Source organism: Pseudophryne corroboree, chromosome 6 (assembly GCF_028390025.1).
Source record: "Pseudophryne corroboree isolate aPseCor3 chromosome 6, aPseCor3.hap2, whole genome shotgun sequence".
In the NCBI taxonomy this organism is placed as follows: Eukaryota; Metazoa; Chordata; class Amphibia; order Anura; family Myobatrachidae; genus Pseudophryne; species Pseudophryne corroboree.
Genome location: NC_086449.1, coordinates 87190457 through 87217331, shown reverse-complemented (window position 1 = coordinate 87217331; position 26875 = coordinate 87190457). Strand labels below are relative to the sequence as shown.

Sequence of the window (26875 nt, the reverse complement as noted above, 5' to 3'; positions counted from 1 at the left end):
GTAGAACGTACCGTCCAAAAATTCAAACTACCGTATTTGCCGGCGTATAAGACGACCCCCCAACATTTCCACTCAAAATATAGAGTTTGTTATATACTCGCCATATAAGACTACCCCCTCTTCCGCACACCTTCCACACACCAAATAAAACGTAAAAGAACATCAGATTTACATGCATATAGCTGCCCCAAGGGTTACACTTTTATACATTTCATACACACTCCTCGGCCCCCCGCCTTCTTAAGCATACCTTGATACTCCAAATCTCTTATAAGACACATGTCAGTGCTGCCGCTGTCCTCCCTGCCTAACCGCCTGTCACTGCTGAATGTGACAGGCGGTTAGGCATGGAGGACAGCGGCAGCACTGACATGTCTCTTATAAGAGATTTGGAGTATCAAGGTATGCTTAAGAAGGCGGGGGGCCGAGGAGTGTGTATGAAATGTATAAAAGTGTAACCCTTGGGGCAGCTATATGCAGTGGCGTCACAACGTGGGGGTGACACCAAAATGTCGGCTCCTGCTCAGTGACATGAGCCGGGTGCTGCACTGTAACAATACGTGCAGCACCTGGCTCCTGTCCCTGTGTAGGAGCCGGCACTGCATTCGAGAGAGAATTGCCACAGCACAGCTTCACCCGCCGGCAACGCCGTACACTCACCGGACACAGGGGGAGTGGGGGGGGGGGGGTGCAGCCAACATCTTCTTAACCCCCTGGATTGCCGAAAACGGGGCTCCGCCAGCGAGGCCATGCCCCCTTATGCTAGGCCACGCCCCCATTTTGCGACTTCCCGCTTCGGGTGTCACCAGGGGCAGTGACGCCCCTGGCTATATGTATGCCTACGAAGTACACCCGGCGTATAAGACGACTCCCCACTTGGAGGCATGTTTTTCAGGGGGAAAAAGTCGTCTTATACGCCGGCAAATACGGTATATTGTTTATAAACACTCAGAATTTCTTCCGTCAGCCAGAATTTAGCTTCTATTCTGTATCAGCACTCTGTGCTAGTTGAATGTATTATCGTTTTGACTATTATTTTCTTTATGAACCACTTATTATCTTAATTTTGTTGAATCATTAAAATTTGAATTTTAATCTATGTGGACTAATTTCCATATTTATTTCAAGTTAAAGAGTGCGCCCACAAAAGAATTTTCCTATGTACTCCTGTGTCATACCCAAGGGCAACGTAAGAAAACAACTATGCGTATATTTACTAAATATTGGCTCTTTAAAGCTGCTGATTCTTGCCAACGTTTAAGGTGGGTACACACAGCACGCATATACACTTGCCGATGCCGGTAGCGACGAGCGGTGGAGAGGGGAGCAGGGGCCATGCTGCCTTTCTTCTTGCATGTTGAAAAGATCTGAGGGTGTGCGCGTCGCCATTGGTATCGTCATACACATGGAACGATGTACATGATGTGTCGTTCCAAACGATCAGGAACGCCTACATCGTGGCTCTAATCATTCCTTGTACTCGTCTTTTTTCCTAGAAACAAAATGGCAATAGTAATACATGAAAAACAAGCATGATTTTTTTTGGGTGTTACTATAGAACATTTAAGTCTAGCCTTTAAAACAAATATATAAAATCAATCTCTAGTAAATTTGCTCCTTATTTTCTTTTTGTAAAATTCATAACATTGTTATGGCCAGGGCCCAGATGCTTTCTGTGGATTAGCATGGTGACACATAATCCAGAATTAATTTTAGAAGTACGTATACATTCCATCATAATTTAACAGAGAGGTGGAGGTGTTGTCCGTAGCAACCAATTGGATTCTGTCTAGCATTTTCTAGAATGCAACTGGTTGGTTGCTATGGGTAACACCTCCGTGTGTCTAATTTTAGAAGCTTTAGTAAATCTACCCCAAGGAATGTGTACACAACATTATTAAACTGTGATTTCTCTTGTAATTGGATGTAAACGATCCACGTGTAAAGAGAGACGCATAACTATTTCCTCCTTATTGTGGGGACGTTGTCAGAAATCACTCATTGTCGTTCCTGCAGATCATTCTGATCAGATCACATACAGATGCTAGCTGCAGTAGAGGCAGGATGACGCATTGTCCTCTCTCTCTCTCCTCGCTCAGGCTCTGATATCATGATGCAGCTGGATGATGTAGTAAGCAGCACCATATCTGGGCCCCGCGTGGAGGAAGCCATGCACAGGTCAGGCTGCACAAGTCTTCTCTTGTCCATTCTAACTATGCAGGATTTGTGTTTGGTGCTTTCTCCTTCACCTCTGCCACTTCCTCACATTAGATCCATCCGCTGGTTGGACCGTTGTATTGCTGCCAATGGAAACCCAGAAAAACAGAATCTGTTTGCCATCATTCAGGGGGGTCTGGATGCTGAGCTGCGAAAGAGCTGTCTGGAAGGTATGTGCAGCAGGAAGAGGCGTTCTACAGGTCACTTACAGTTTGTACTAACGTCAGGTAGTCTTCGTTTCAGAATATTTTCAAAGCCAGTGTCCAACTTACTCGTAGTGGTGTGAGACTCATCTGTCTTGAGGATAAAAGCTAAGAAGTTCATGGCACTGAGGTGTTAGGTAGTGGTGTAAGGCATCACAGCTGGTGTCTAATAGAAAGTATGGAGAACACATCACCTGACTCGCTTCCCATCTAAAAGGTATATTTACTAAAGTGTGGGTTTGTAGCAACCAATCAAATTATGGCTGTTATCTTCTAGAAGGTGCTAGATAAATGAGAAGCAAAATCTGATTGGTTGCTGTGGGCAACATTTCCACTTCCATAAACCCACACTTTATTAGCCCTTAAAGGCACGAAATGTGTCAGACTGATGTATTGCAGAATCCTGCTTTTAATGTCCTCTTAGCAGAATAATATTTGTGACCTTCTGGCTTATCCTAATACAGGTTGAGTATCCCATATCCGGAATGCTCGGGACCAGGAGCATTCCGGATATGGGATTTTTCCGGATAACAGATTACCTGTTATCTGTATGGGTTTCGGGGATCCAGCAAGTCGGCAGGGGGGACCGCCGTGAGCCCAGCATGACGGTGAGGGTCCCGGGGAACTGGCGCATCAGTGGGGGAGTCTGAGGGGTCAGCGGCGGGTACTGGGAGTCAGCGGCGGTGAGGGAATGGCTGAAAAGCCACTCCCCTACCTGTCTGTGATTGGCCGCAGACTCCAGTGACGTCATGACGTCACTACAGGACTGAAATATTCCGGTTTTCGGAATATTTCGGTTAACGGGTGTCTGGATAACGGATACCCGACCTGTAATGTTCATCTTACCGGTTACAGCGGGAATATATGTATCTTTGGTTTCAGGGGCGTTTAAACAGCGGAGGGTTCTCTGTGCTGACTCTGGGTGTGCGCAGTCCTCCAGAAACATGGCGCACACCATGTTCTGGAGACCAAAATCACTATTGCGCATGCGCAGAAGCCATTTTGCCATGGTTGCAGCACTGATGCTGGACTCCGGAAAGGTAAGTATTAAAATATGGGTGCAATGTGTGTGTGTGTGGGCACCGCCTGGACCCAGGGACCCGTGTGAACCGCACACATTGCACCCAGTATAGAAATGCCAATGCTCGGTTTACCAGTCAAGGACTGTGTGTAATTTTAGTTTAGTCTTCCTTTAGATCAGAGTTTGCCAAAATCCAGCATTACAGTCCAAGTTTTAAGACTATCCATGCTTGAGCACAGGTGACTTAGTTAGTACTTCAGTCAACTTGTTTTAACCATCTGGACTCAAACATGGATATCCTTTAACCATGAACTGTAATGGCAGAATCTGGGAAACTCTTTAGATCATCAGAATATGATTTGCAAATAATTGTTAATTTTTTTTACTGGAGAATGCAGTGATGGTCACCAACCTCCTCCTAGTTGTTAGTCTTTCATGTCAATTGTGTCAAAAAATGGTACTTACTGGATCACAGATGGTGACCCCTACATTCAGGAGAAAAAAATAGTGGTGCCCTCTCCCTTTGTAGCCAGTGTTGAGATTGCTGCAGTCTTTCACAGTCTGGCCAATAAAAGCTCTGCTTTTTCCTCCAGTGACATAATGGCTCTACCACCGTTGTCATAAGCTGGATACAAACTATAAAGGCCTATACACACTAGATAGAAAAGTAAAAGATCTCGCTCAGAAGGGCCAATCTGAGCGAGATTTTTTACAATCTCGTCTAGTGTGTACACTCAATGTCGTTAACGATGTGCTCTCCTGTGCATCATTAACGACCCCCTCCCGTGTCTGAACATGTGCAGACAAGGGAGGTCCTCGTTATCTGCAGTATGGGCGCCCCTCCCCACTCCCCCACCGTCGCTCTCTTTCCTGCTGACATCGGCGGGGTTAGTCTAGTGTGTATGGCCCTTAAGATTGTCGTTCCAACCAGCCAGATTGGACAACTAATCTGGTGAAGTTTGGAACAAATAACGATCAACTATTTGGTCCCAAAATCTGTAACATGGACAAAAACGGATATTCGGATAAATGGGTTAAACTAAACAGATTTAACCAGTTCGTCTGAATAACCATTTTTGTTTTTTTCCCCAGTGTTTTGGAGCAAATGGTCAATTGCCTTTTGCTCCCATGCATTACCAGATTTTCGTTCCAACCACAAAGATTGAACAGATAATCTTATAGTGTGTATCCAGCTTAATTGCTGTGATTCCTAGCCTCAGTACACTGGAACTGGGGACCCCAATAACTGGCCTTTGAATTCTATTGGGGAAGTGGCAAATCCTTGCTACTGGAGTCATCTTTGCTTTAGTTGTTAGAGAAGTTAATGATTTACAAGCAATCTTATTATCTGTAATTTATCTTTTGTTTATATGGTGCCACAGGGTGTCCACGATACCGAATTTGAATTAACAATATTTATCTTACGTCCTAGAGGATGCTGGAGTCCACATTAGTACCATGGGGTATAGACTGGTCCACTAGGAGCCACTGGCACTTTAAGAGTTTGAGAGTGTGGGCTGGCTCCTCCCTCTATGCCCCTCCTACCAGACTCGGTTTAGAAAATGTGCCCGGAGGAGCCGGTCACAGCTAGGGGAGCTCTCCAGAGTTTCTCTAGTAAAAGTTTTTTTTGAGTTTATTATTTTACAGGGAGGCTGCTGGCAACAGCCTCCCTGCTTCATGGAACTAAGTGGGGGAGTAGTATCCGCCCTGCGGGGTCTGAGCCACTATCTCCGCTGACAGGACACTGAGCTCCTGAGGGTGCTGATCCATTCCATGTACACAGGATTGTAATGCTTTGTCTCAGATCCCTATTATTGAACCTGAGTGGTTAACTTCTATCAAAGGAATGATCTCTCAGATATCTACTAGGGTAGCTAATACTGAGACTGAAAGAAGTGTATGGCAGTTTGCTCCGGCTCTGTCCCTATTCCTGCAAAATTCCCTAGCATGTTCCCACAGAAACGTGCACTTGCCCAAATTATGCAAGATGACACGGATACCGATTCTGATACTACAGACGCTGAGGGGGGCAGTATCCCTTGCAAAGGGGGTGCAGCTCATGATTGAGGCCATTAGAGATGTGTTAAACATTAATGACACCACACCTGAGCAGGTTGAGGAGGCTTACTTCACTCACAATAAGAAAGCCTCGCTAACCTTCCCTGCGTCTAAAGAATTAAACGCTATATTTGAAAAATCCTCGGAAAACCCGGAGAAAAAATTCCAGATCCCAAAAAGAGTTCTGGTTGCTTTTCCCCTGGCTTATCTCAGATTTGCACTGTTAGACAGTCACTATCAATTCCAGGCACTACCATTCGGCCTCTCCACAGCACCGAGGGTGTTTACCAAGGTGATGGCATAGATGATGGTTCTCCTCCGCAAACAGGGGGTAAACATAATCCCATATCTGGACGATCTGCTGATAAAGGCATCGTCCAGGGAGAGGTTGTTGCAGTCCATTGTTCTCACGACTCATCTACTCAGGGAACAAGGTTGGACAATGAATCTTCCAAAATTACATTTGGAGCCGACCAGGAGGTTATCTTTTCTGGGAATGATCCTCGACACAGAAGTGCAGAGGGTGTTTCTTCTGGAGGAGAAAGCATTGGTGATACAGACAATGGTTCGGGATATCCTGAAGCCAGCCCGGGTTTCGGTTCATCAGTGCATTCGCCTTCTGGGGAAGATGGTGGCCTCTTACGAGGCTCTACAGTACAGAAGGTTTCATGCTCGGCCCTTCCAACTGGTTCATCTGGGCAAGTGGTCGGGATCTCATCTACACATGCATCAGAGAATACGTCTGTCGCCAAAAGCCAGGATTTTACTCCTCTGGTGGCTACAACTACCTCACCTTCTGGAGGGCCGCAGCTTCGGGATTCAGGACTGGATCCTTCTAACCACGGATGCAAGTCTCCGGGGCTGGGGCACAGTCACTCAGGGGGATACCTTCCAAGGAAGGCGGTCAAGCCTGGAATCCAGCCTACCAATAAACATTCTGGAACTAAGAACCGTCTACAGCGGTCTTCTCCAAGCGGCCCATCTTCTGAGAGATCGAGCCATTCAAGTGCAGTCGGGCAATGTAACGACAGTGGCTTACATAAACTGACAGGGCGGAACGAAGAGCAGAGCTGCAATGTCAGAGGTAACCAGAATCATCCTCTGGGCAGAAAAACACGCATTGGCGATGTCGGCAATCTTCATTCCGGGAGTGGACAACTGGGAAGTGGACTTCCTCAGCAGACACGATCTCCATCCAGGAGAGTGGGGACTCCATCCGGAGGTGTTCACGGAGGTAACAGATCTTTGGGGTGTACCTCAAATAGAAATGATGGCCTCTCGTCTCAACATGAAGCTTCGGCGGTATTGTTCCAGGTCGAGGTACCTGCAAGCCGTGGCGGTGGGTGTTCCGGTTGGTGTACGTGTTTCCCCCCACTTCCACTCATTCCAAGTGTTCTAAACCTCATAAGGAGAACAAGAGTTCAGGCGATCCTCATTGCTCCGGACTGGCCAAGAAGGGCTTGGTACGCGGATCTTCTGGATCTACTGCTAGAAGAGCCGAGGCCTCTTCCTCTTCGGGAGGACCTGCTGCAGCAGGGGCTGTTCGCTTATCAAGACTTACCGTGGCTATGTTTGACGGCAAGGAGGTTGAACGCCAGATATTAGCTCGGAAGGGCATTCTGGACAAGGTTATTCCTATTCTGAGGCTAGGAAAGGAGTAACGTCTAAACATTACCATCGTAGTTGGAAAAAATGTTTCTTGGTGTGAGTCCAAGAAGTTTCCTACGGTGGAGTTTCAACTGGGACGGTTTCTCCTCTTACTGCAAGCAGGTGTGGCTATGGTCCCGAGGTTGGGATCCGTAAAGGTCCAGATTTCGGCCCTATCCATTTCCTTCCAGAAACAGTTGGCTTACCTCCTGGAGGTTCAGACCTTTTTGAAAGACCTACGGCACCATGGGATCTTAACGTGGTGCTGCAGTTTCTCCAATCGGATTGGTTCGAGCCTCTACAGGAGGTTGAGGTCAAGTTTCTCACATGGAAGGCTGTTTCTTTGTTGGCCTTAGCTTCTGCTAGAGACGTGTGTCGGAGCTGGGGGCTTTGTCTTGTAAGAGCCCCTATTTGATCTGCCATGAAGATAGAGCTGAGCTCCGGACACGTCCGCAGTTCCTTCCAAAGGTTGTGTCGGCACTTCATATCAACCAACCTATTGTGGTGCCAGTTGCTACTGACTCCTCAATTTCATCAAAGTCCTTAGATTTTCAGAGCCCTTACAACATCGATGTGAAGAGGACTACTCGTCACAGAAAATCGGACTCTCTGTTTGTACTGGGAAGAAGTAAATGGAGCACCTCTCCAATGCGCGGTGTAGGCTGCCTTAACCGTGTATACCAAATTAGGGCGTTCCCACTCCCAAAAATAGTACAACAGGAAAAAAATAGGTAATACACTATATGGGGCGCCAAATGACAATGAGTAACAGTGTTTGTAAGTATAACAATAATGACAAAATGTTTGATACGTCCCTTGTCAATACCGGAGTTCAAGCATAGATGGAGTTCTTTTTGTTCCTCATATGTAGAACGGCTTTCACAGCAGGACCTCAATCACCGGTGTCATATGAAAATAAGAGGATAAAGAATATCTCGTGTAACACAGTTTTATTTCTTCACATAGAACTTCATGAAATGTAAAAATCTTATTCAGATAAAATCAGAATCCAGATAAAACAATGTTCCATATTACTGCACAGAGCACATGCAGCATATAGGATAATCCCCAGGCTGTGTGTAAAAGTAAAGAATTACCGGATGGTCTGAGGATAAAGTTATCCCCAAACAAACATGTTCTTAACACCAGGCAACCTCCCGGGAAATGGCGTCCTGGACTCTCCGGCAATCCTCCTTCCCCCACCAGCGAAGAGACACCTCTAGCTGCGCCGACGCGTTTCAGGCCTTTCTAGGCCCTTTTTCAAGGCTAATGTGCTCCCCATAAAAGCCAGAATGCTTTTATTTCCAAACTCACCAATCACAACATTGATTGGAATTAATAAGAAATGATTATTAAAAACCTGTGTAAAACATGTTTTACACAGGTTTTTAATATTCATTTCTAATTAATTCCAATCAATGTTGTGAAGTTCTATGTGAAGAAATAAAACTGTGTTACACAAGATATTCTTTATCCTCTTATTTACATATGACACCGGTGATTGAGGTCCTGCTGTGAAAGCCGTTCTACATATGAGGAACACAAAGAACTCCATCTATGCTTGAACTCGGGTATTGACAAGGGACGTATCAAACATTTTGTCATTATTGTTATACTTACAAATACTGTTACTCATTGTCATTTGGCGCCCCATATAGTGTATTACCTATTTCTCTGACGTCCTAGTGGATGCTGGGAACTCCGAAAGGACCATGGGGAATAGCGGCTCCGCAGGAGACTGGGCACAAAAGTAAAAGCTTTAGGACTACCTGGTGTGCACTGGCTCCTCCCCCTATGACCCTCCTCCAAGCCTCAGTTAGATTTTTGTGCCCGAACGAGAAGGGTGCACACTAGGTGGCTCTCCTGAGCTGCTTAGTGAAAAGTTTAAGTATAGGTTTTTTATTTTCAGTGAATCCTGCTGGCAACAGGTTCACTGCACCGAGGGACTAAGGGGAGAAGAAGCGAACTCACCTGCGTGCAGAGTGGATTGGGCTTCTTAGGCTACTGGACATTAGCTCCAGAGGGACGATCACAGGCCCAGCCATGGATGGGTCCCAGAGCCGCGCCGCCGGCCCCCTTACAGAGCCAGAAGACTGAAGAGGTCCGGAAAATCGGCGGCACAAGACGTCCTGTCTTCAATAAGGTAGCGCACAGCACCGCAGCTGTGCGCCATTGCTCTCAGCACACTTCGCACTCCGGTCACTGAGGGTGCAGGGCGCTGGGGGGGGCACCCTGAGACGCAATAAAAACACCTTAGATGGCAAAAAATACATCACATATAGCTCCTGGGCTATATGGATGCATTTAACCCCTGCCAATTTTTCCTTAAAAAAGCGGGAGAAAGGCCGCCGAGAAGGGGGCGGAGCCTATCTCCTTAGCACACTGGCGCCATTTTTCCTCACAGCTCCGTTGGAGGGAAGCTCCCTGACTCTCCCCTGCAGTCCTGCACTACAGAAACAGGGTAAAACAAGAGAGGGGGGGCACTAATTTGGCAGATAAATCTATACAGCAGCTATATAAGGGAAAAACACTTATATAAGGTTATCCCTGTATATATATATATAGCGCTCTGGTGTGTGCTGGCAAACTCTCCCTCTGTCTCCCCAAAGGGCTAGTGGGGTCCTGTCCTCTATCAGAGCATTCCCTGTGTGTGTGCTGTGTCGGTACGTTGTGTCGACATGTATGAGGAGGAAAATGGTATGGAGGCGGAGCAATTGCCTGTAATAGTGATGTCACCCCCTAGGGAGTCGACACCTGACTGGATGGTCTTATGGAAGGAATTACGTGATAGTGTCAGCACTTTACAAAAGACTGTTGACGACATGAGACAGCCGGCAAATCAGTTATTACCTGTACAGGCATCTCAAACACCGTCAGGGGCTCTAAAGCGCCCGTTACCTCAGATGGTCGACACGGACACTGACTCCAGTGTCGACGGTGAGGAAACAAACGTATTTTCCAGTAGGGCCACACGTTACATGATCATGGCAATGGAGGAGGTTTTGAACATTTCTGATACTACAAGTACCACAAAAAAGGGTATTATGTGGGGTGTGAAAAAACTACCCGTAGTTTTTCCTGAATCAGATGAATTAAATGAGGTGTGTGATGAAGCGTGGGTTTCCCCCGATAAAAAACTGCTAATTTCTAAAAAATTATTGGCATTATACCCTTTCCCGCCAGAGGTTAGGGCGCGTTGGGAAACACCCCCTAGGGTAGATAAGGCGCTCACACGCTTATCAAAACAAGTGGCGTTACCGTCTCCTGATACGGCCGCCCTCAAGGAACCAGCTGATAGGAAGCTGGAAAATATCCTAAAAAGTATATACACACATACTGGTATTATACTGCGACCAGCAATCGCCTCAGCCTGGATGTGCAGTGCTGGGGTGGCTTGGTCGGATTCCCTGACTGAAAATATTGATACCCTGGACAGGGACAGTATATTATTGACTATAGAGCATTTAAAGGATGCATTTCTATATATGCGAGATGCACAGAGGGATATTTGCACTCTGGCATCAAGAGTAAGTGCGCTGTCCATTTCTGCCAGAAGAGGGTTATGGACGCGACAGTGGTCAGGTGATGCGGATTCCAAACGGCATATGGAAGTATTGCCGTATAAAGGGGAGGAGTTATTTGGGGTCGGTCTATCGGACCTGGTGGCCACGGCAACGGCTGGGAAATCCACCTTTTTACCCCAGGTCACCTCTCAGCAGAAAAAGACACCGTCTTTTCAGGCTCAGTCCTTTCGTCCCCATAAGGGCAAGCGGGCAAAAGGCCACTCATATCTGCCCCGGGGCAGAGGAAGGGGAAAAAGACTGCAGCAGGCAGCCTCTTCCCAGGAACAGAAGCCCTCCCCCGCTTCTGCCAAGTCCTCAGCATGACGCTGGGGCCTTACAAGCGGACTCAGGCACGGTGGGGGCCCGTCTCAAAAATTTCAGCGCGCAGTGGGCTCACTCGCAAGTGGACCCCTGGATCCTGCAGGTAGTATCTCAGGGGTACAAATTGGAATTCGAGATGTCTCCCCCTCGCCGGTTCCTGAAGTCTGCTTTACCAACGTCTCCCTCCGACAGGGAGGCGGTATTGGAAGCCATTCACAAGCTGTATTCCCAGCAGGTGATAATCAAAGTACCCCTCCTACAACAGGGAAAGGGGTATTATTCCACGCTGTTTGTGGTACCGAAGCCGGACGGCTCGGTGAGACCTATTTTAAATCTGAAATCCTTGAACACTTACATTCAAAGGTTCAAATTCAAGATGGAGTCACTCAGAGCAGTGATAGCGAACCTGGAAGAAGGGGACTATATGGTGTCTCTGGACATCAAGGATGCTTACCTCCATGTCCCAATTTGCCCTTCTCACCAAGGGTACCTCAGGTTTGTGGTACAGAACTGTCACTATCAGTTTCAGACGCTGCCGTTTGGATTGTCCACGGCACCCCGGGTCTTTACCAAGGTAATGGCCGAAATGATGATTCTTCTTCGAAGAAAAGGCGTCTTAATTATCCCTTACTTGGACGATCTCCTGATAAGGGCAAGGTCCAGAGAACAGTTAGAGGTCGGAGTAGCACTATCTCAAGTAGTACTACGACAGCACGGGTGGATTCTAAATATTCCAAAATCGCAGCTGATTCCGACGACACGTCTGCTGTTCCTAGGGATGATTCTGGACACAGTCCAGAAAAAGGTGTTTCTCCCGGAGGAGAAAGCCAGGGAGTTATCCGACCTAGTCAGAAACCTCCTAAAACCAGGCCAAGTGTCAGTACATCAATGCACAAGGGTCCTGGGAAAAATGGTGGCTTCTTACGAAGCGATTCCATTCGGCAGATTCCACGCAAGAACTTTTCAGTGGGATCTGCTGGACAAATGGTCCGGATCGCATCTTCAAATGCATCAGCGGATAACCCTGTCTCCAAGGACAAGGGTGTCTCTCCTGTGGTGGTTGCAGAGTGCTCATCTTCTAGAGGGCCGCAGATTCGGCATTCAGGACTGGGTCCTGGTGACCACGGATGCCAGCCTGAGAGGCTGGGGAGCAGTCACACAGGGAAGAAATTTCCAGGGCTTGTGGTCAAGCATGGAAACGTCACTTCACATAAATATCCTGGAACTAAGGGCCATTTACAATGCCCTAAGTCAGGCAAGGCCTCTACTTCAGGGTCAGCCGGTGTTGATCCAGTCGGACAACATCACGGCAGTCGCCCACGTAAACAGACAGGGCGGCACAAGAAGCAGGAGGGCAATGACGGAAGTTGCAAGGATTCTTTGCTGGGCGGAAAATCATGTGATAGCACTGTCAGCAGTGTTCATTCCGGGAGTGGACAACTGGGAAGCAGACTTCCTCAGCAGACACGACCTCCACCCGGGGGAGTGGGGACTTCACCCAGAAGTCTTCCACAGGATCGTGAACCGTTGGGAAAAACCAAAGGTGGACATGATGGCGTCCCGCATCAACAAAAAACTGGACAGATATTGCGCCAGGTCAAGGGACCCTCAGGCAATAGCTGTGGACGCTCTGGTAACACCGTGGGTGTACCAGTCAGTGTATGTGTTCCCTCCTCTGCCTCTCATACCCAAGGTACTGAGAATCATAAGAAGGAGAGGAGTAAGGACTATACTCGTGGCTCCGGATTGGCCAAGAAGGACTTGGTACCCGGAACTTCAAGAGATGCTCACGGAGGACCCGTGGCCTCTACCTCTAAGAAAGGACCTGCTACAGCAGGGACCCTGTCTGTTCCAAGACTTACCGCGGCTGCGTTTGACGGCATGGCGGTTGAACGCCGGATCCTGAAGGAAAAAGGCATTCCGGATGAAGTCATCCCTACCCTGATCAAAGCCAGGAAGGATGTAACTGTGCAACATTATCACCGTATTTGGCGTAAATATGTTGCGTGGTGTGAGGCCAGGAAGGCCCCTACAGAGGAATTTCAACTGGGTCGTTTCCTGCATTTCCTGCAAACAGGACTGTCTATGGGCCTAAAATTAGGGTCCATTAAGGTTCAAATTTCGTCCCTGTCGATATTCTTCCAGAAAGAACTAGCTTCAGTTCCTGAAGTTCAGACGTTTGTCAAGGGGGTACTGCATATACAGCCTCCTTTTGTGCCTCCAGTGGCTCCTTGGGATCTCAATGTAGTTTTGGGGTTCCTAAAATCACATTGGTTTGAACCACTCACCACTGTGGACTTAAAATATCTCACATGGAAAGTGGTAATGCTGTTAGCCCTGGCTTCAGCCAGGCGTGTCTCAGAATTGGCGGCTTTATCCTATAAAAGCCCTTACCTAATTTTTCATACGGACAGGGCAGAATTGAGGACTCGTCCTCAATTTCTCCCTAAGGTGGTTTCAGCGTTTCACTTAAACCAGCCTATTGTGGTACCTGCGGCTACTAGGGACTTGGAGGATTCCAAGTTGCTGGACGTAGTCAGGGCCCTGAAAATATGTTTCCAGGACGGCTGGAGTCAGAAAATCTGACTCGCTGTTTATCCTGTATGCACCCAACAAGCTGGGTGCTCCTGCTTCTAAGCAGACTATTGCTCGTTGGATTTGTAGTACAATTCAGCTTGCACATTCTGTGGCAGGCCTGCCACAGCCAAAATCTGTAAAAGCCCATTCCACACGGAAAGTGGGCTCATCTTGGGCGGCTGCCCGAGGGGTCTCGGCTTTACAACTTTGCCGAGCAGCTACTTGGTCAGGGGCAAACACGTTTGCTAAATTCTACAAATTTGATACCCTGGCTGAGGAGGACCTGGAGTTCTCTCATTCGGTGCTGCAGAGTCATCCGCACTCTCCCGCCCGTTTGGGAGCTTTGGTATAATCCCCATGGTCCTTTCGGAGTTCCCAGCATCCACTAGGACGTCAGAGAAAATAAGAATTTACTTACCGATAATTCTATTTCTCATAGTCCGTAGTGGATGCTGGGCGCCCATCCCAAGTGCGGATTGTCTGCAATACTTGTACATAGTTATTGTTACAAAAATCGGGTTATTATTGTTGTGAGCCATCTTTTCAGAGGCTCCTCTGTTATCATGCTGTTAACTGGGTTCAGATCACAAGTTGTACGGTGTGATTGGTGTGGCTGGTATGAGTCTTACCCGGGATTCAAAATCCTTCCTTATTGTGTACGCTCGTCCGGGCACAGTATCCTAACTGAGGCTTGGAGGAGGGTCATAGGGGGAGGAGCCAGTGCACACCAGGTAGTCCTAAAGCTTTTACTTTTGTGCCCAGTCTCCTGCGGAGCCGCTATTCCCCATGGTCCTTTCGGAGTTCCCAGCATCCACTACGGACTATGAGAAATAGAATTATCGGTAAGTAAATTCTTATTTTTTTTCTCTTTGTCCTGTATGATAGCAAGAAACTTGGGTGTACTGCTTCTAAGCAGACGATCTCTCGCTGGATCAGGTTCACTATCCAGCATGCGTATTCTACGGCAGGATTTCCGTGTCCTACGTCTGTTAAGGCCCACTCTACTCGTAAGGTGGGTCCTTCCAGGGCGGCTGCCCAGGCTGTCTCGGCTTTACAGCTTTGCCGAGTGGCTACTTGGTCGGGGTCAATCACGTTTGCAAAGTTCTACAAGTTCAATACTGTGGCCTCTGGGAAACTGACGTTTGGTCAGTCAGTTCTGCAGGAGCTTCCGCGCTTTCCCTCCCGTTCTGGGAGCTTTGGTACATCTCCATGGTACTAATGTGGACCCCAGCATCCTCTAGGATGTAAGAGAAAATAGGATTTTATTTACCTACCGGTAAATCCTTTTCTCTAGTCCGTAAAGGATGCTGGGCGCCTGCCCAGCGCTTCGTGATCCTGCAGTGGTTACTTTGTTCAGTACTACTTAGTTCTTGGTTTAGTACTGTTTTGTTACTTGGTTAAGTAATATTATTCAGCCGTTGCTGAGTTTTCAAGCTAGTTAGCTTGGCTTGCCTTGTATGTGTGAGCTGGTGTGAATCTCGCCACTATCTGTGTAAAATCCTTCTCTCGAAGTTGTCAGTCTCCTCGGGCACAGTTTCTAGACTGAGTCTGGTAGGAGGGGCATACAGGGAGGAGCCAGCCCACACTCTCAAACTCTTAAAGTGCCAGTGGCTCCTAGTGGACCCGTCTATATGCCATGGTACTAATGTGAACCCCAGCATCCTCTACGGACTACGAGAAAAGTATTTACCGGTAGGTAATTTAAAATCCTATTAATTCTACCTAGAGTATGGATGCCCATAATGATGGTCGCTGTTGGCAATGGGAGACAGGGCACATTGGTGTCCAGGATACTCCTAGGAGAAGGGAACGGGGGGAGACGGTCCTGTTCATGAGGTCTTACAGTTCAAGTGATATCCAGTTAATGGATCAATTTGGGAGAGGTCTCCTTTTGAGCCTTTAAAATTTTTCAATACATCCATATATTCTGTGTAATTTCTCAGGTTGTATTAATGTGCATACACACGGTGAGATATTGACTATGCTTGATTTTGACTATGTGATCTCCTTTGAACTCCCCCAGAGCCCAGAAGCACCAATTTTGACTATGTACGATTTTGACTAAGTGGCAATTTTGACTATATTTTGTACTAGATAGTACACTAGATAGACTCTGCAGGCAACTCAATCTTGACTATCTAGCCTTGCAATACCGACCCAGCGAGAGTGCGCCTCGGGATTTGCACTAACTTTCCTTGCGAAATAGTCCAAATCGTAAGCAAAGATCTCCGTGTGTACACACCTTTACAGACCTTACAACCCTTTGTTACTCTAGAGATGATCAAACGAGATGTCCCTGGCTTTGCTATTGGTGGCCTGAGTGGAGGGGAAGAAAAGGACCACTTCTGGAGGATGGTGACCCTCAGCACGGACTACCTTCCTAAGGAAAAGCCTCGCTACCTCATGGGAGTAGGGTAAAATGCCTTTGTTATTTAATGACCTGAGGGTGTTTTCTCCACACTCTCATATCCGTCTCCGAGTCATCCTGTTCTACCATCACTCCTGTTTGGCTCTTACACTTATGTCTAATTCCTCACTTATTTATTGTTCATTCTCTACTCCTTCAATCCCTTGTATTTGTTTTATGTGTATTAGACTGTCTCTTCTTTGTCCATGGCTTTATAAAGTTAGGGTACCTTCTGCCCTCCTGCCCACATCCTCCCCCAGTGCGCCACTCCTATTCACAAGACTTCTGGGTGATGTCATTTACATCTTCTTATTAATTGAGACTGGTTCAGAATATTCTGCCCTGCACTAAGGTGTCCTATGAAGTACGACAGAGGCTGGCATTAATCTATACATGTTTCTGTCATCCACTAGAAAAACTCTACGGGTAATGTATTGCCTGAAGAGGCTGCGCTGTAAATAGCATTGCCCAGAGGTAATGTCCTCAGACAGTGCTTCCTTGTATGTAGTCCATGGGGGAGAACTGTCTGGATCAACATAAAAGGACTCTGTGGCCCAAATGTATTAAGCTTTAAAAAGTGATAAAGTGGAGACAGGTTTAGGCCCACATTTATTAAGCCTTAGAGAGTGAAAAATAGCATGGTGATAGAGCTATCACCGTCATCACTGCCAGCCAGTCGGCTCGCAACTGTAATTTTTTTTAAACACAGCCTTTAACATGGCAGTTAGGAGCTGATTAGTTGGTACTTTATCACCGTGCTATTTATCACTCTCCAAGGCTTGATAAATGGGGGCCAAAGAGTGATAAATGACCAGCCATTCCACTTTCTAGCTGCCATGTCACAGGATGTGTTTGAATAATGACAGTAGCTGGTTGGCTGGTCATTTATCACTCTTTATCTGTCTCCACTGTATTACATTTTAAGGCTTGATACATTTGGGCCAATGTTAATTAATGTTGTGTCCATACCCAATGTCATTTTTATTTTTATTTTATTTTTTTTATCTTCAGTGAACTCCTGTAGTCCCCATATCTCCATCCATCCTCTTATACTACCTTTTTATCAACTTTTTCTTCCTTTTCCCCACAGATACGCCACAGATCTAGTGGTCTGCGTTGCTCTTGGTTGTGACATGTTTGACTGTGTGTTTCCCACGAGGACAGCCGTAAGTGACTGTTGCTGTGGTTTCAGGTGGTCTCTTAAATTGTGCCTGTCCACCACACTGTTTTACCTATTGTTTGAGATTTCAGATACAATGCTTTCTGAGGGTGTGCCGTACCGGCACATTGTTTATATAACTAGTACTGGAAACAGGAAGAAATAAGGGACGTAATCTAGGAAATTAATAAAATAGGCGTCTGACGACCTGTCCAAGTTGATATAAATATCGTGCCACTCTGTGACTTTATGGGATTATCTGTTTACTTTATTTTTTTTAAATATATAAATAATTAAAATATATTTATGTATATATTAAAATGTATTTATAAATAAATGCTGCTCGTGCACATGTTCCTCTGTACATATGTGTTCATATCGGCATGACTGATGCTGTTGGTTGCCCTCTCCAGGTAAGCCAGGTTGGTGCTGATTTGATATTGCATCATGATCATTCAGTTACCAACAAACAATCTAGATCATGTGCCACTTCTCACTCAGAGTGGCCGATGTATTAAGCCTGGAGAAGTGATAAAGCAGTGATAAGTGGAAGATGATAACGCACCAGCCAATCATTACAGGTTGGAAAAATGACAGTTATGAGCTGATTGGCTGGTGCGTTATCATCTTCCTCTTATCCCTTCTTTATCACTTCTCCAGGCTTAATACATCTGCCTCTCAGTCTGTACATTGGAACTTCACTCTTATTTCTCTAACGTCCTAGTGGATGCTGGGAACTCCGTAAGGACCATGGGGAATAGCGGCTCCGCAGGAGTCTGGGCACAACTAAAAGAAAGCTTTTAGACTACCTGGTGTGCACTGGCTCCTCCCACTATGACCCTCCTCCCAGTTAGATTTTTGTGCCCGGCCGAGCTGGATGCACACTAGGGGCTCTCCTGAGCTCTTAGAAAGAAAGTATAATTTAGGTTTTTTATTTTACAGTGAGACCTGCTGGCAACAGGCTCACTGCAACGAGGGACTAAGGGGAGAAGAAGCGAACCTACCTGCTTGCAGCTAGCTTGGGCTTCTTAGGCTACTGGACACCATTAGCTCCAGAGGGATCGACCGCATGGAACTGGCCTTGGTGTTCGGTCCCGGAGCCTCGCCGCCGTCCCCCTTACAGAGCCAGAAGCAAGAAGAAGTCCGGAAAATCGGCAGCATGAAGACTTCTGTCTTCACCAAGGTAGCGCACAGCACTGCAGCTGTGCGCCATTGCTCCTCATACACACTTCACACTCCGGTCACTGAGGGTGCAGGGCGCTGGGGGGGGGGCGCCCTGAGCAGCAATAAAAACACCTTGGCTGGCAAAACAATCACAATATATTGCCCCAGAGGCTATATATGTGATAATTACCCCTGCCAGAATCCTTAAAGCGGGAGAAAAGTCCGCGAAAAAGGGGCGGAGCTATCTCTCTCAGCACACTGGCGCCATTTCTCCCTCACAGTTCCGCTGGAAGGAAGCTCCCTGGCTCTCCCCTGCAGTCTACACTACAGAAAAGGGTAAAAAAGAGAGGGGGGGCACTAAATTTAGGCGCAGTAAATATTATAGCAGCTATAGGGGACATAATTCAGTTAGTCCCTGCATTTTATAGCGCTCTGGTGTGTGCTGGCATACTCTCTCTCTGTCTCCCCAAAGGGCTTCTGTGGGGTCCTGTCCTCTATTATAGCATTCCCGGTGTGTGTGCGGTGTGTCGGTACGGCTGTGTCGACATGTTTGATGAGGAAAATTATGTGGAGGCGGAGCAGATGCCCATAGAAGTGATGTCACCCCCTGCGGGGTAGACACCTGAGTGGATGGTTTTATGGAAGGAATTACGTGCAAGTGTCGACTCCTTACACAAAAAATTTGACGACATGCCAAATGCGGGACAGCCGGCGTCTCGGCTCGTGCCTGCCCAGGTGTCTCAAAGGCCATCAGGGGCTCTAAAACGCCCGCTACCTCAGATGGCAGACGCAGATGTCGACACGGATACTGATACCAGTGTCGACGACGATGAGTCAAATCTAATGTCCACTAGGGCCATTCGTTGCATGATTGAGGCAATGAAGGAGGTATTACACATTTCGGATATAAACCCAGGTACCACTAAAAAGGGTATTATGTTTGGGGAGAAAAAAACTACCCGTAGTTTCTCTAACGTCCTAGTGGATGCTGGGGACTCCGTCAGGACCATGGGGAATAGCGGCTCCGCAGGAGACAGGGCACAAAAGCAAGCTTTTAGGATCACATGGTGTGTACTGGCTCCTCCCCCTATGACCCTCCTCCAAGCCTCAGTTAGGTTTTTGTGCCCGGCCGAGAAGGGTGCAATCTAGGTGGCTCTCTTAAAGAGTTACTTAGAAAAAGTTTTTAGGTTCTTTATTTTCAGTGAGTCCTGCTGGCAACAGGCTCACTGCATCGAGGGACTTAGGGGAGAGATTTTCAACTCACCTGCGTGCAGGATGGATTGGATTCTTAGGCTACTGGACATAGCTCCAGAGGGAGTCGGAACACAGGGCTCGCCCTGGGGTTCGTCCCGGAGCCGCGCCGCCGACCCCCCTTGCAGACGCTGAAGATGAAGAGGTCCGGAACCAGGCGGCAGAAGACTCTCAGTCTTCATCAGGTAGCGCCATTGTTGTCAGCACACTTCACACAGCGGTCACGGAGGGTGCAGGGCGCTGGAGGGGGGCGCCCTGGGCAGCAATGTATAATACCTGTATGGCGAAAAATACATCACATATAGCCCTTGAGGCTATATGGATGTATTTAACCCCTGCCAGATATCTAAAACTCCGGAGAAGAAGCCCGCCGAAAAGGGGGCGGGGCCTATTCTCCTCAGCACACAGCGCCATTTTCCCTCACAGAAAGGCTGGTGGGAAGGCTCCCATGCTCTCCCCTGCACTGCACTACAGAAACAGGGTTAAAACAGAGAGGGGGGGCACTGATTTGGCGATATGTATATATATTAAAATGCTATAAGGGAGGAACACTTATATAAAGGTTGTCCCTGGATAATTATAGCGTTTTGGTGTGTGCTGGCAAACTCTCCCTCTGTCTCCCCAAAGGGCTAGTGGGTCCTGTCCTCTATCAGAGCATTCCCTATGTGTGTGCTGTATGTCGGTACGTGTGTGTCGACATGTATGACATGTATGAGGAAAATATTGGTGAGTAATGGTGATGTCACTCTCTAGGGAGTCGACACCGGAATGGATGGCTTATTTATGGAAATTACGTGACAATGTCAACACGCTGCAAGCCGGTTGACGACATGAGAGGGCCGGCGAACAAATTAGTATCTGTCCAGGCGTCTCAAACACTGTCAGGGGCTGTAAAATGCCCATTTACCTCAGTCGGTCGACACAGACCCAGACACGGACACTGATTTCAGTGTCGACGGTGAAGAAACAAACGTATTTTCTTTTAGGGCCACACGTTAAGGGCAATGAAGGAGGTGTTACATATTTCTGATACTCCAAGTACCACAAAAAAGGGTATTATGTGTGAGGTGAAAAAACTACCTGTAGTTTTTCCTGAATCAGATAAATTAAATGAAGTGTGTGATGATGCGTGGGTTTCCCCCGATAGAAAATTATTGGCAGTATACCCTTTCCCGCCAGAAGTTAAGGCGCGGTGGGAAACACCCCTCAGGGTAAATAAGGCGCTCACACGCTTATCAGAACAAGTAGCGGTACCATCTACGGATAGGGCCGTACTTAAGGAGCCAGCTGATAGGAGGCTGAAAAATATCCTAAAAAGTATACACACACATGCTGGTGTTATACTGCGACCAGCGATCGCCTCAGCCTGGATGTGCAGAGCTGAGGTGGCTTGGTCGGATTCCCTGACTAAAAATATTGATACCTTTGACAGGGACAGTATTTTATTGACTATAGAGCATTTAAAGGATGCATTTCTATATATGCGAGATGCGCAGAGGGATATTTGCACTCTGGCATCAAGAGTAAATGCGATGTCCATATCTGCAAGAAGATGTTTATGGACACGACAGTGGTCAGGTGATGCAGATTCCAAACGGCACAAAGATGTATTGCCGTATAAAGGGGAGGAGTTATTTGGGGTCGGTCCATGGGACCTGGTGGCCAGGGCAACTGCTGGAAAATCCACCGTTTTTTACCCTAAGTCACATCTCTGCAGAAAAAGACACCGTCTTTTCAGCCTCAGTCCTTTCGTCCCTATAAGAGTCATATCTGCCCAGGGATAGAGGAAAGGGAAGAAGACTGCAGCAGGCAGCCCATTCCCAGGAACAGAAGCCCTCCACCGCTTCTACCAAGTTCTCAGCATGACGCTGGGACCGTACAGGACCCCTGGATCCTACAAGTAGTATCCAAGGGGTACAGATTGGAATGTCGAGAGGTTTCCCCCCTCGCAGGTTCCTGTAGTCTGCTGTACCAATGTCTCCCTCCGACAGGGAGGCAGTATTGAAAACAATTCACAAGCTGTATTCCCAGCAGGTGATAATAAAATTACCCCTCCGACAACAAGGAAAGGGGTATTACTCCACACTATATGGTGGTACTGAAGGCTAGGTGAGACCTATTCTAAATCTGAAAAATTTGAACACTTACAAGGGTTCAAATCCAGATGGAGTCACTCAGAGCAGTGATAGCAAAGAACAAAGGGACTATATGGTGTCCCGGGACATCAGGGATGCTTACCTCCATGTCCCAAAATTTGCTTTTTCTCACCAAGGGTACCTCAGGTTCGTGGTACAGAACTGTCACTATCAGTTTCAAGACGATGCCGTTGGATTGTCCAAGGCACCCCGGGTCCTTACCAAGGTAATGACCGAAAGGAGGATTCGTCTTCAAAGAAAATGGACGACCTCCTGATAAGAACAAGGTCCAGAGAACAGTTGGAGGTCGGAGTAGCACTATCTCAAGTAGTTCTACGACAGCACGGGTGGATTCTAAATATTCCAAAACCGCAGTTGTTCCGACGACACGTCTGCTGGTCCTAGGGATGATTCTGGACACAGTCCAGGAAAAGGTGTTTCTCCCAGAGGAGAAAGCCAGGGAGTTATCCGAGCTAATCGGGATCCTCCTAAAACCAGGAAAAGTGTCAGTGCATCATTGCACAAGAGTCCTGGTAAAAATGGTGGCTTATTACGAAGCACTTCCATTCGGCAGATTTCACGCAAGAACTCTTCAGTGGGATCTGCTGGACAAATGGTCCGGATCGCATCTTCAGATGCATCAGCGGATAACCCTATATCCAAGGACAAGGGTGTCTCTCCTGTGGTGATTACAGAGTGCTCATCTTCTAGAGGGCCGCAGATTCGGCATTCAGGATTGGATGCTCGTGACCACGGAGGCCAGCCTGAGAGGCTGGGGAGCAGTCACACAAGGAGTGTGATCAAGTCTGGAGAATTCTCTCCACATAAATACACTGGAGCTAAGAGCAAATTTATAATGCTCTAAGCTTAGCAAGACCTCTGCTTCAAGGTCAGCCGGTATTGATCCAGTGGGATAACATCACGGCAGTCGCCCACGTAAACAGAAAGGGCGGCACAAGAAGCAGGAGGGCAGTGGCAAAACTGCAAGGATTTTTCGCTAGGCGGAAAATCATGTGATAGCACTGTCAGCAGTGTTCATTCCGGGAGTGGACGACTGGGAAGCAGACTTCCTCAGCAGGCACGACCTCCACCCGGGAGAGTGGGAACTTCATCGGGAAGTTTTCCGCATGATTGTGAACCGTTGGGAAAGACCAAAGGTGGACATGATGGCGTCCCGCCCGAACAAAAAATGGGACAGGTATTGCGCCAGGTCACGAGACCTTCAGGCGATAGCTGTGGACGTCCTGGTAACACCGTGGGTGTAACAGTCGGTGTATGTGTTCCCTCCTCTGCTTCTCATAACCAAGGTATTGAGAATTATAAGACATAGAGGAGTAAGAACTATACTCGTGGCTCCGGATTGGCCAAGAGGGACTTGGTAACCGGAACTTCAAGAGATGCTCACAGATGACTAATGGCCTCGGGAGCTAAGAAGGGATTTGCTTTCAGCAAGTACCATGTCTGTTCCAAGAGGAACCGTGGCATCGGCCTTTAAGAAAGGACCTGCTCCAGCAGGGACCTTGTCTGTTCCAAGACTTACCGCGACTGCGTTTGACGGCATGGCGTTTTGAACGCCGGATCCTAAGGGAAAAGGCATTCCGAAAGAGGTCATACCTACCCTGGTCAAAGCCAGGAAGGAGGTGACCGCACAACGTTATCACCACATGTGGTAAAAATATGTTGCGTGGGTGAGGCCAGGAAGGCCCCACGAAAAAATTTCAACTAGGTCGATTTCTGCACTTCCTGCAAACAGGAGTGTCTATGAACCTCAAATTGGGGTCCATTAAGGTTCAAGTTTCGGCCCTATAGATTTTCTTCCAGAAAGAATTGGCTTCAGTTCCTGAAGTCCAGACGTTTGTCAAGGGAGTATTGCATATACAGCCCTTGTGTGCCTCCAGTGGCACCGTGGGATCTCAACGTAGTGTTGGGATTCCTCAAATCATATTGGTTTGAACCACTCAAATCTGTGGATTTGAAATATCTCACATGGAAAGTGACCATGCTGTTGGCCCTGGCCTCGGCCAGGCGATTGTAAAAATTGGCGGCTTTGTCTTACAAAAGCCCATATCTGATTGTCCATTCGGACAGGGCAGAACTGCGGACTCGTCCCCAGTTTCTTCCTAAGGTGGTGTCAGCGTTTCACCTGAAACAACCTATTGTGGTGCCTGCGGCTACTAGGGACTTGGAGGACTCCAAGTTGCTAGACGTTGTCAGGGCCCTGAAAATATATATATAATTCCAGGATGGCTGGAGTCAGAAAGTCTGACTTGCTGTTTATATTGTAGGCACCCAAAAAGCTGGGTGCTCCTGCTTCTAAGCAGACTATTGCTCGTTGGATTTGTAGTACAATTCAGCTTGCACATTCTGTGGCAGGCCTGCCACAGCCAAAATCTGTAAATGCCCATTCCACAAGGAAGGTGGGCTCATCTTGGGCGGCTGCCCGAGGGGTCTCGGCTTTACAACTTTGCCGAGCAGCTACTTGGTCAGGGGCAAACACGTTTGCTAAATTCTACAAATTTGATACCCTGGCTGAGGAGGACCTGGAGTTCTCTCATTCGGTGCTGCAGAGTCATCCGCACTCTCCCGCCCGTTTGGGAGCTTTGGTATAATCCCCATGGTCCTGACGGAGTCCCCAGCATCCACTAGGACGTTAGAGAAAATAAGATTTTACTTACCGATAAATCTATTTCTCATAGTCCGTAGTGGATGCTGGGCGCCCATCCCAAGTGCGGATTGTCTGCATTACTTGTACATAGTTATTGTTACAAAAAAATCGGGTTATTATTGTTGTGAGCCATCTTTTTTAGAGGCTACTTCATTGTTATCATACTGTTAACTGGGTTCAAATCACAAGTTGTACGGTGTGATTGGTGTGGCTGGTATGAGTCTTACCCGGGATTCAAGATCCTTCCTTATTGTGTACGCTCGTCCGGGCACAGTACCTAACTGAGGCTTGGAGGAGGGTCATAGGGGGAGGAGCCAGTACACACCATGTGATCCTAAAAGCTTGCTTTTGTGCCCTGTCTCCTGCGGAGCCGCTATTCCCCATGGTCCTGACGGAGTCCCCAGCATCCACTACGGACTATGAGAAATAGATTTATCGGTAAGTAAAATCTTATTTTTTCCCCCATCTGAAGAATTAAATGAAGTGTGTGAAGAAGCGTGGGCTTTCCCCGATAAAAGATTGGTAATCCCTAAAAAATTACTAATGGCGTTCCCTTTCCCGCCAGAGGATAGGGCACGTTGGGAAACACCTCCTAGGGTGGATAAAGTGCTCACACGTTTGTCTAAAAAGGTGGCACTTCCGTCTCCGGTTACGGCCGCCCTAAAGGAGCCTGCGGATAGAAAGCAGGAGGCGATCCTGAAGTCTGTATATACACACTCAGGCATTATACTTAGACCAGCTATTGCGTCAGCATGGATGTGCAGTGCTGCCGCTGCATGGTAAGATTCCCTGTCAGAAAATATTGACACCCTAGACAGGGACACTATTCTCCTAACCATAGAGCATATAAAAGACTCAGTCTTATACATGAGAGATGCACAGAGGGAGATCTGCCGGCTGGCATCTAAAATAAGTGCATTGTCCATTTCTGCTAGGAGAGGCTTATGGACTCGGCAGTGGACAGGGGATGCATATTCCAAAAGGCACATGGAAGTTTTGCCTTATAAGGGTGAGGAGTTATTCGGGGATGGTCTCTCAGACCTAGTTTCCACAGCGACAGCTGGGAAATCAGCATTTTTACCCCAGGTTCCCTCACAGCCTAAAAAAGCGCCGTTTTATCAAGTACAGTCCTTTCGGACCCAGTGAAACAGGCGAGGAAAAGGCGGGTCCTTTCTGTCCAGAGGCAGAGGTAGGGGAAAAAGGCTGCAAGAAACAGCAGGTTCCCAGGAGCAAAAGTCCTCCCCCGCTTCTTCCAAGTCCACCGCATGACGGTGGGGATCCACAGGCGGAGCCAGGTACGGTGGGGGGCCGCCTCAAAAATTCCAGCGATCAGTGGGCTCGCTCACAGGTGGATCCCTGGATCTTGCAAATAGTATCTCAGGGGTACAAACTGGAATTCGAGTCGTCTCCCCCCCGCCGTTTCCTCAAATCTGCCTTGCCAACGACTCCCTCAGGCAGGGAGGCTGTGCTAGAGGCAATTCACAAGCTGTATTCCCAGCAGGTGATAGTCAAGGTGCCCCTACTTCAACAAGGACGGGGTTACTATTCCACACTGTTTGTGGTACCGAAACCGGACGGTTCGGTGAGACCCATTTTAAATTTGAAATCCTTGAACACATACATAAAGTTCAAGTTCAAGATGGAATCGCTCAGGGCGGTTATTGCAAGCCTGGACGAGGGGGATTACATGGTATCCCTGGACATCAAGGATGCTTACCTGCATGTCCCCATTTATCATCCTCACCAGGAGTATCTCAGATTTGCGGTACAAAATTGCCATTACCAATTCCAGACGCTGCCGTTTGGACTGTCCACGGCACCGAGGGTGTTTACCAAGGTAATGGCGGAAATGATGATACTCCTTCGAAAAAAGGGAGTTTTAATTATCCCATACTTGGACGATCTCCTAATAAAGGCGAGATCCAGGGAGCAGTTGTTGGTAGGAGTAGCACTATCTCAGGAGGTGCTACACCAGCACGGTTGGATTCTGAATATTCCAAAGTCACAGCTGGTTCCGACGACACGTCTACTGTTCCTGGGAATGATTTTGGACACAGTCCAGAAAAAAGTGTTTCTCCCGGAGGAGAAAGCCAAGGAGCTGTCATCTCTAGTCAGAGACCTCCTGAAACCAAAACAGGTGTCGGTGCATCACTGCACGCGAGTCCTGGGAAAGATGGTGGCTTCTTACGAAGCAATTCCTTTCGGCAGGTTCCATGCCAGAATCTTTCAGTGGGACCTGTTGGACCAATGGTCCGGATCGCATCTTCAGATGCATCGGCTAATAACCCTGTCTCCAAGAACCAGGGTGTCTCTGCTGTGGTGGCTGCAGAGTGCTCATCTCCTAGAGGGCCGCAGATTCGGCATACAGGACTGGGTCCTGGTGACCACGGATGCCAGCCTTCGAGGCTGGGGGGCAGTCACTCAGGGAAGAAACTTCCAAGGACTATGGTCGAGTCAGGAAACTTCCTTACACATAAATATTCTAGA

At 47.7% G+C, this 26875-nt stretch overlaps 1 protein-coding gene across 2 annotated transcripts in view; it reads left to right on the top strand.

Annotated features, from left to right (window-relative positions):
* QTRT1 (queuine tRNA-ribosyltransferase catalytic subunit 1) overlaps positions 1-26875 on the top strand; it is a 77048-nt gene that overhangs the window by 42721 nt on the left and 7452 nt on the right. For both annotated transcript variants that reach the window (XR_010180489.1, XM_063931415.1), the window contains exons 4-7: positions 2100-2178; positions 2272-2387; positions 15883-16021; positions 17105-17180. Coding sequence is in view for 1 of the 2 variants with exons in the window: in XM_063931415.1 (XP_063787485.1) it covers positions 2100-2178; positions 2272-2387; positions 15883-16021; positions 17105-17180 (410 nt within the window). In the remaining variant the exon portion in view is untranslated. The remainder of the gene's footprint in view (positions 1-2099; positions 2179-2271; positions 2388-15882; positions 16022-17104; positions 17181-26875) is intronic.